This window comes from Rhynchophorus ferrugineus, unplaced genomic scaffold (genome assembly GCF_030347505.1).
Source record: "Rhynchophorus ferrugineus isolate W39M unplaced genomic scaffold, kcgeb_rfMv2 rfM3, whole genome shotgun sequence".
Classification (NCBI taxonomy): domain Eukaryota; kingdom Metazoa; phylum Arthropoda; class Insecta; order Coleoptera; family Curculionidae; genus Rhynchophorus; species Rhynchophorus ferrugineus.
The window spans coordinates 30,770,658-30,780,632 of NW_027472582.1; the positions used below are offsets into that span (position 1 = coordinate 30,770,658).

At 31.1% G+C, this 9,975-nt stretch overlaps 1 protein-coding gene across 1 annotated transcript; it reads right to left on the minus strand.

Moving 5' to 3' along the window:
- Positions 1 to 530: 530 nt before the first annotated feature.
- LOC143194087 (uncharacterized) lies at positions 531 to 9,975 on the minus strand. Its single transcript, XM_076400652.1, has 2 exons — positions 9,507 to 9,975; positions 531 to 3,132 (listed from the first exon to the last, which is right to left on the minus strand). The coding sequence occupies exons 1-2, from the start codon at positions 9,879 to 9,881 to the stop codon at positions 2,875 to 2,877; spliced, it is 633 nt and encodes a 210-aa protein (XP_076256767.1). The 5' UTR covers positions 9,882 to 9,975; the 3' UTR covers positions 531 to 2,874.

A 9,975-nucleotide genomic window follows, 5' to 3' on the forward strand; every position in this document is an offset into this window, starting at 1 on the left:
ACTCTTTGGAAGAATTTGGAAAATCGGTCCATAATTGATGGAGAAATCAGCAAACATACATTAACTGCATTTTTGAAATTCTCTCGCGTTTCTACCCTGACGAAATCTATTAATGAAAAGATAATTCGAATAAGTGTATTGATATTGAATAATAATAGATTTGCCTTTTCGTTAGAGATCCCATAAATTTCTCTTTCATTTCTCCAAACACTGAATGAGGACGATTAGAACTAAATTGATTTATTAAATATCGATGGCTCATTCATTTTTGATTATTGATTTTTTAAAAAGAAGGTTGTTGACGAATCGAAACCAATCACTTTTATGTTACACTTATGTGGGTTTATAATGATTTCCGTTCTACTTAAATCAACATGCTACTTGAAAGTTATGTTGTTGATAGATATTTAACTTTATGATATAGACATTTTAACATAACTTATTGATTACAATTTTATTTGGCTTTTCTGTTTTTATGTGTTTAATTAACATCAAGCTCTTTTTAAACTGGGTTAGTAAAATAGAGAAAATCATAAAAAATATTTTATTGTGTTTTATTTTACAACAGGCAAAACTACATATTGATATACTTATACTAAATAATACAATAAATTTTTACCTAATGGTTATAAATATACAATGACCAACTATACAATAGTTATAAAAGTGTAAAATTATTACAATATACAAGGTGGTGTTAAGGAGTTATGTATGATAAAAATATCCTCCGCTTTTCTACAGGGATACTATATCTTCTAAAAAACCATTTTCGATTTGTGCTCAAACTATTTGAGTGAGTATTCGTTAAACCATAGACCCTGTGCGTTCGGGTAAAATCGGAATTTACAATGGGGGATTATTGCAGGGCAATCGCCATTTTTGATGCTGCCTCCGAGTGGGATAGGTCGCTGAGAGCACATTTTTAATAATAAAAGCCATAACAATTGGTTTTAAAAATCGAAGTCCAAAAGTAAGTATCCCTTGATATTTTGATTTATTTTGTTAAAATTATTTTGAATAAACTTATTAAAATGAATATAATATTTATGGAGAGAATTTAGTGCGTCAATTCTGCAAGAAATTATTCCTGGGTATAATCCATTATTTCAACTAACGTTATGAAAATATATCTATAGTACGTTAGCCTCCAGCTAGAGGCAGTCAATTCATTAATGGAGTTTGTCCGTCAAGAATAACAAAAATTGCAGTGACTAGTAAAAATTAGAACTATATTTTAGTCGTTGTATGTTTTAGCAATGACATCTAATATACTAAGACACATGTGGGGCATAAATATGAAATTTGTTACAAAAAATTGACAAAAGCCGAAGAGAATAGACTCAAAGATCAATTTACTGCAGGGGTAACTGTTGATAGGATTTTGCAGAATGCTAGGGTGGTAGAGAATAATAATCTAAGGATAAATGTGCTGACAAGAGATGACAAATCGTTTCATAAAAACACATAATATTGTCAACGACACCATAATGATCTAACGGCTACTACTCTAAAGGTCCTTTCTATTTAAAATAAAATAGGTAATGAGTTCATCTTTTGTACAGTGATGTCTTGACTAATAATTTAATTGCTTTAATACATTAAAAACAACTAAAAAGATTCGTGGATAGTCATTCTAGTAAGCAAATTGAAAATAACTTCGGTGTTAGTAATTAGGTATTATGATTTATTTAATGCCATTATTTATTCAAGGCTAACAGTGAAGAAGCAGCAGAAGTAATAGTGTATGTAAGCAAAAGTTCTTAAAAAATTATATTGTATGTCTTGCATATATAAAATGGTATCTAGTCTATATATATATAAGTCTATATACATATTACTTCAATATTGTTTCCATTCATGTTTACAATTTGACAAATTTATTGGTCTTCATGTCGTTTATGATCAATCTATTTACGTTATTACTACAAACAATGGAGTGGTTATATAGTAGCCTAATTGTGTAACTATATCAATGCCTCAATTAAAAAACATATTTAAATAAAATTAGATTAAAATGTTACCTTTGCCATCACCTTTAAATTCACTGTTTTGATTTTGTATAGCATACATTTACTTGTATTTAATTCTACCAATTTAGTCAGCACCAATAAGTTATTTTTACAACTGAATTAGTTCATAACTGACATAAAAACAAGGTTAACCCCAAATATTCTAACAAAATTGTTCATCAACATTCTTCAATAAAATTTCCATATTTTTTAATTAAAAATCAACTAACCAAGTAGTTAATTTAAAATGTCCTTCTTTCCTTCTTCAGACATGATTAATATTCAATCACTGATCTAATACCCACTAGTAAACACGCATCCTACAATAATGAACATAGAAAAAATTATGAAACAGCAGACAACTTTTATTATCAGAAGTCTAACCTAATTGTAATTGTAATCTAATTGTAAAAAAATTAATCGGCCATGAGTACACGATTATACCCGAAGGGCAATTACGATTATACTCGAACGCACAGTGTCTGCAGACTAACGATTGCTATTTGAGTGAATATAATTAAAATTAAAACAAAGCATTCAACGCAGTTGTGTTTTCCATCGCACTGTATCAAGCGGAAATACTGTGATCGTTATTATGACGAATATCGACGCATAGAAATAATGCTGTCATAGTAATCCGAGGGTATAGAATGTGATTCATCCTTGATGCCCTTTAGTAGCAATTTAACAAATAAACTTAGAACAATATTAGTCATCTTATGGACATGAGAATTTCTACACGTATGTACATAAAAAATATGTTTGTTCTGAAGAGTTTATTAATTGATACATATATTTATATTAAAATACACTCGCAAAGAAATTCTGAAAAAAAACTCAGTTTGAAGTAAAAAAATATAACCTCTTATTGCTTCTTGGACTTTTCACTCTCTTCTTTAGCTTTTATAAATTGTGCCCATAAGCATTTCTCTATTGCCTCTTTCCATCGAACTTTAATATATTCAGAAGGAGTTTGCAACTTTACCATTATATCTTTGTGGAATTTCGCACTGCTGTAGTGGTTCTTTAAAATTAAAACATTTTTTTCATGGGTTGGTACGATACACAATTCATCCAGTCGAATGCTGTCTTTAAAATAGTAACAATCATGAGACGATTCTCTCTGTAAAAAAACAAAAAGACGCATTTAATCTCGAATTATTTACTAATGGTTCTAATTTATGATATAATAATCCTAATCATATTACAGTGCCGCGATCAAACAAATAGTAAATCCTTTGAAATAAAAACCAGTTATTTATGCTTTAAAGTAATTCCCATCGCAATTTTCGAATTAATTATTGAATTGGTTTTCTGGACTGGCCTTCTCAAAAAAATATCACAGAAGCTTTTTTTCCAAACCCATTTTCCCAACCCCTAAATTATATGTCTAAGGGGTTGCGAGGTGATGTGAAATATTTTTTTAATGAAAAATAATCAAGATTGAAATTTCAGAGTGAAAGAGTTGAGAGTTTAGCCAAAGTAGCAGTGAACTCAGATTATTAATTTCTATAATATATTGTCTATTGCAGTCTCTATTCCAGACAATATTTTTCTGGTCATTGAATTCCAGTTAAAAACAGATAAAATGCTACCTGATTTCAAACATGTAACTCAATCAGCCTGCAAATGTGGTTGGGTTGTGAAATGTCTGCAAGGTTCTTCAAAATATTAGTGATAATAAGAGGCTATAAAGCGGCAAACGTTGTTTTGGTATTTTTCTTGATTTGATAAACTACAAATCGCTGATTAATAATTTTAATACTCTGGTTGGAAATGCCGAGGCCCAATAGATAGTCAGTCAGTGGAGTTTTTATTGGAAATATTTTTATTGGGTTACAGCTGCACTAAATATTAATATGGGCACTATAACTAAAATATCTCAAATTAAAGAAAAACTCTTAAAGATTAAATTTATAAAATGTATGAAAATTTCTAGTAAACATAAATTAATACAAGTGTTTCACAGGAAATTTATAGTTTGGAAAGTATCCATAGAAAACTTTGATGGTGATATGCAGCACTTTGAGGTATATAAGTCATCATTCCAAACACTGTTAGGAAAGAGGATTTAAATAGTATAAAGATATTTCACGAAGAAGTCCATTGCAACTTTCAAGCGTCGCTTTTACGAGATTATAATGTTTAAAACCATATAACAAAATTAAGGGAGACTTGTTATTTAAATTTATGTACAGACATAGGTATTTCAAAATGGAACAATTTGTCACCCTTGGCAAGACGCTAATAAAAAATGTGTAAAGAAAACAAAAGTTGATGGAATGAGTTAGAATAATATTTGATTATTTTGTAAATCATAATATGTTTTAATAATTCATTGCAGAAACTTTGTTCTTTGTGCTAGGAATAGGAATCCGGCAAAAAGATCCCAAAAACTGGTTGGCAAAAGCTGTAATTAGGGATTGCATTAAAAACATAGCTTAAGTTTTGAAGATACTAATTGGCACATAGTAAATATAAATAATATGTTGAATTATGTTTTATGTCATTTACTGTTTTAGAAATATACCTGAAAAAGGTTACACGGTAGATTAACTGGCTGAATAATATGGCCACGAAATGTAACGCCTTCCTCCCTATAACTGCATATTCAATTAAATAGAATTTTTATGGGCTGTGGCAAAGAATTACTACAGTAGATCTGCAGATCGAGAAAGATAAACAGATAAGACATATTGGAATATGTGGAAAGGATTATCTTCAATAACACTATTCTGTTTGGATAAACTACATCAGACACGCAGAAGAACACATTTACAAATGGTGGAATTGTAAACTATATAGTCTTAGATTGGAAATTAACAGCTTAGTTATTGACTTGAATAGTGGGTTAGAATGTGATAGTGTTTGAATGAAACCTCCTGGAATTAAATACTGTCAATACCAAAAATAGATGATGAGAGTGGAAACAACTAAAGGTGAGTATATAATTAATATAGGATAACCGTAGAAAATCGTATCCTAGAGTGTAAAAGATTTATGTGCACAGATATATGTGTAATTATTCAGAATATATATAAGAATTTGATTGAAATGTAAAAAGAAAGAATGAATACTAAATGTTTTGCAGATATATCCAGTGGATTAGGCAAAAAATGCAGTGACTAAGTCTAATTTTATCAAAGAAAATATATAGAGCTAGACAGAAGAAACTAAGGAATCTACGGTGATATCAGTATGATTTCACATGTTGATGTACAATTATTAATTAAGCGGTTTAAAACTTCAAAGGATACCATACATAGTTTAGAAAGCACTTCAATATAAATATAATAAAATCACCCTAACTGGCAAACTATTTTAACTGTTTAATTAACTGTAGTTCAAGTTCTTCATATATACGAATTAGATTTGTATTATAGTATTAAAATATATTATATTTTATAACATTTTTGTTTCATTATATTATTTATATTTGTATGTTGTTATAAATCGTAGCTAAAAATGTTTTTAAGGAAAAATTTAACGGACTTCAATAAACAAGTAAGGAAAGAAGGAAAGCAAATAATCCAACTTTTAAAATAAAATATGTACATAATAATCGTTGTAATAACTAAATAAAAATAAACGAAAAGCTTATTTAACCTATCTACACATATTTTATATTATTCCAACATATACACACAGTTTAGCTTGATACTTACCTAAACCTATTTTTCGATTTACAATTTTATTTTAACCACTACCAACTGATCACTTATAGGTTTTATAAAGGTTAAATAAGGTTGTTGTTTATTTTTATTTATTTATTACCAAGATTATTATGTACGTATTATATTTTAAAACGTTTATTTTTGTGTTAAAAATCTAAGTTTTAATATTTAATGAGTTTTTTTATTTCTTGAAGTAGGTTCAATTTTTTTGTTAAAAATATTTCATTTTCTCTTTTTAGTGTTAGATATTTACACATTAAATTATACAGTTATTTTATTATTTGACAGAATGATTTGACAAATATTCTAACCAAATTAGAATAACAACAAAAAGTCCTCGCCCCCACGCTCTAACACTACACCATAAAAGCAGTTGCGTGCAATATTTGTACAGCTGCTCATATGATATAGTTAGTGTTTAAAAAGCAAACGAGTGGCTTTTGCACTGAGCGATTTCCGGTCTTCCGTTACATCAGTTCAGCAATAATGTTATGCACAAATATCTGATTATTGTAGATAAAAAAATATGTGAAAACTTTATACGTGCCTTTGAAATTTGAGGTTTTCCCTCTATTTCCCCTCCTTCCCCCACCAGATTCTGACGCGGTAACATTGCACCAGATGCAGAATCAGATCCGGCAACATTGCACCGTTTTGACGTCATAAATTGAGATAACGTTAGTTCACTGCTATTTTGGAGAAACTATAATTGCCTCTTGAGAGTTAGAAAACAATAACTCTTAAGACTCTAGGCATAATACTTAAATAATATTCCTTGTTAGTAGTTTGAATCGGAGAAGAAATTCATAATTTACTTTATTTAATAATGTTAATTTACATGTGAGTGGATAGAGTGAGCTCAACGTTATTGCGGCCTTGGACGTATTACCTATGGCGACTAATATATTCGTTTTAAAATTAGACAGTACTTTTACTTCTCATTTTGATCCAGTTGTAAGGAGATACAATGCGGTCTGATGCCTTCGAACATGTAACCGAATCAGTCTATAAAATTCTCCCGGTTGTGAAATGTCTGCAAAATTCTTTGAAACATTAGTCTAAAGTTGTTTTGGAATATTGCTTTTTTCGATCATTTTGAAACCGCTACCTAACGTTTGTGATTACTGTGGTTGAAAATGTAAAAAATCTAATATTTTGAAGAGAAGCGAAGTAATGGAGGTTCCCTATTGTCAATAAAATGCGTTAAATATGTAATTATTAATATTATTAAATATTCAGTTGCTGGGGTTTTTATTAGGAAAAGATTTAGAGCATTACAGCATCATCGAATGTTCGTATAGAGACTGTGATTAAAATTATAACATAAAAAATGATAAACATTATAATGATGTATTCACTGAGAAAAGTAAGCCTTACTGTACGAAGCGGGCAATTAATCAAGATCACCTTGACATTATTCAAGATAAAATTTACGGAATATATAAAAACAGTGAGTAGTTTTCTCGATATAGACATAAGTTGATATAATTATTTCAGATAAAACTGTTTGTCAGCCGGCTTGGTGGCGCAGTGGTAAAGGTGATGTCCTTTACGTGATGGACGATCCTCCTACGGTTGCGATAGCCGCGGATTCGAATCCTGCTGGGGCGTGGTCGTAAATTTATGTTTCTGATTGTTTAAAATTTGTGAATGTTTTAGGCAAGAGTGTAAAATCCGACAAGGAAAATGATCCCAGTCACGCCAGTAACCAGGCTGGGTAAGACCGCATGTCTTCTGGGATGATTTTTAAAGTTGGTCACTCGCCAGTCGGTAGGCTTAATGATGAGGACCGTGGTTCTGAGCCCACGTTAAACTTTAGGCCCAGTCCAGATAAACCCATAGTTGGTAAAAGGAAACTTTAAAATATATATAAAAAAACTGTTTGTCTGGGAAGTACGCATAGAAAACTTGGAGATATACAGCTCTTGCACTCTTGGTAAGACGCTAATAGGAAAAGTGTAAAAATAACAAAATTTAATGGAAAAAGGTAAATATTAAAATAACAGTTGATTAGATTTTGTTAGGCATAATATTTTTTAATAACTTCATACTGTACCTCTATCATTCGTCATGCCGAAAACAGGAATGGTTTATTAGCCAATCGAGTAATTTCCTCCAATCGCGACTACCGTGAAGAAATTAACCAGAATGTTTTTTCGGTCTGGTACGGAAATCAATTGTTAAAGAATTTGCGGGAACCATTATTTATTATTTTCAACAATGCCCCATAGCACACTGATAAAAAATATTCCAACATGAAAATCGACAAACCCTGTATTTAAAGAATGACTTTCAAAACATAAATAAAGTTTCGGTCGGTGATCCGATTCTTGATTTTGGAAGGGAAATCATGCAGCGAAATCAAAGAGCGCTTCGATGCTGTGTACGGCAACTCTTCTCCTTCGATGGAGACCGTAAAATATTGGTTTAACGAGTTTCAGAGTGGCAGCACGTCAGTCTTTAACTATCCACGCCCCAAAGCTATCATTTTCGTGATACCACAGAGGATAACATCAGAAAAATCCACAATCTCGTATTGGAACACAGCAAAAGACCATGTGGGTCATATCCTGCATTAAATTTTGGGCATGAGAAAGCTGTCGGTGTGATGTAGTTTGTTTATAGCCGCGTTTGATCACTCCGGACAAGAAGCGCAACCGTGGGATCACTTCAGAACAGTATTTTACGCCGTTTAATGTAATTTTAAGGAGTTTCTGCGTTGTTTTGTGACCGTCGACAGAACAAAAATCTACTGGTATACACTAGAGACCAAAAAACAGTCGAAACAGTGGACTTCAGCCGGCGAATCGGCCTATCCGCTGAAAATATAATGTTCACAGTTTTTTGGAATTCACAGGTCGTAATCTACATTGACTACCTGGACTAGAGCAAAGTGCTCGCAGGGCTGTGCTATGCCGAATTATTGGACCGAATTGCAGAAAAAATCCGAGAAAAACGAAAAAAACTAGAAACGCCCTTGACGGAAACTATGACAACCATGTCCCAGTGTGACTTCTTTCTTTTCCGAACTTGAAAAGGTCACTCACCGGGCAGAAATAAAAGTCGAATTGCTGTGACAGAGGCCCGCGTTGTGGACCTCAAGGAAACGTATTTTTCAAATGCGTTAAAGGAGTTGGAACTTCGTTGGGTCAAGTGTATCAAGCTAAAAGGACACTGCGTTAAAAAAAAATCGCCACATTTCCAAAATTTTTGTTTTTTTTTGTAGGCTAAATACTTATCACACCACCCTATTAATAGCACCTAAATTATTTTCTATTGTATTGCATTTAAGTTTAATCTGACAAAAAATTTCAGCTCAGTTAATTTATAAATAAGATAATGTTTGGTGCGTTATGCAAATATGTAAGTGGTAAAAAAAAAGGTTTTTGAAGTGAAAAAATAATAGTGAATGTATTATCAAGGCAGGCGTGATGAGACATGATTGTAACTGCGATATCAAAGTGATCTAATAATAACAATTAGGTCACTGCTTATACGAACCAAATCCCAAAATACAATATCGTTGATAGTTTTTTTTGATTAGCGAGTGTACTATACACACTCCAAGTCTTTTTCCTCACATAAAAAGTAAATAGTGTATATTATAAGTGTTCTGATGTCTTTGAGAGAATATTTTTACCGCAAGATACTGCTAATTTACTAAAATATAATATAATAATAAAATCAATAAAATGATAAAATATAATAACAAGCAATATATAAATATAGATATAGATACACACAGCGAGTAGCCAGTTCTTTAAACCATATATAACGAAATTTTAAAATATTCTAAAACTAAATCAAATTTAATAGTACTTACTGAGGTAAAAATCATAATTTTTTCAAACAAAAATACCATTAATGTTCGTTTTTGAGCCTTTTTCACCACAAATTCATCCATCATCAAAAACTGTCCATAACCACTTATATCAAAAGGGCAACAAGCGATAGCATTTTCACTGTAAGTACGTCGCTGTGATAAATCTGCTGCGGTTTCTACTTTTATTGGAGAAGATATACTGGCTTTCACTATATCTTTGCTGCCAATAGCGACAGTATGATGCCTGCGTTTAATTTTAAAGCTATCCTTGAAACTTTGAAATCTGCTAATGGCGCTTTTTGGTCTAGTGTCTTCTTGTTTATTTAAATCGACGTCGTAAAACACAGACTTATTGTTAGATGTTCTAACTTCCATTACAAAATTTTAATCTTAATATACTAATCACTAACAAAAATTAAATTTAAACATAGCACACTAATACGCCTACTATCGTACATTATCAGTCAAA

Excerpts from the sequence above, each read along its gene's own strand:
- LOC143194087 (XM_076400652.1), bottom strand. The coding sequence starts at position 9,881 with ATGGAAGTTAGAACATCTAACAATAAGTCTGTGTTTTACGACGTCGAT. Across the intron at positions 3,133-9,506 it reads AAATTATGATTTTTACCTCA|AGAGAATCGTCTCATGATTG; the intron begins GTAAGTACTATT and ends GTTTTTTTACAG.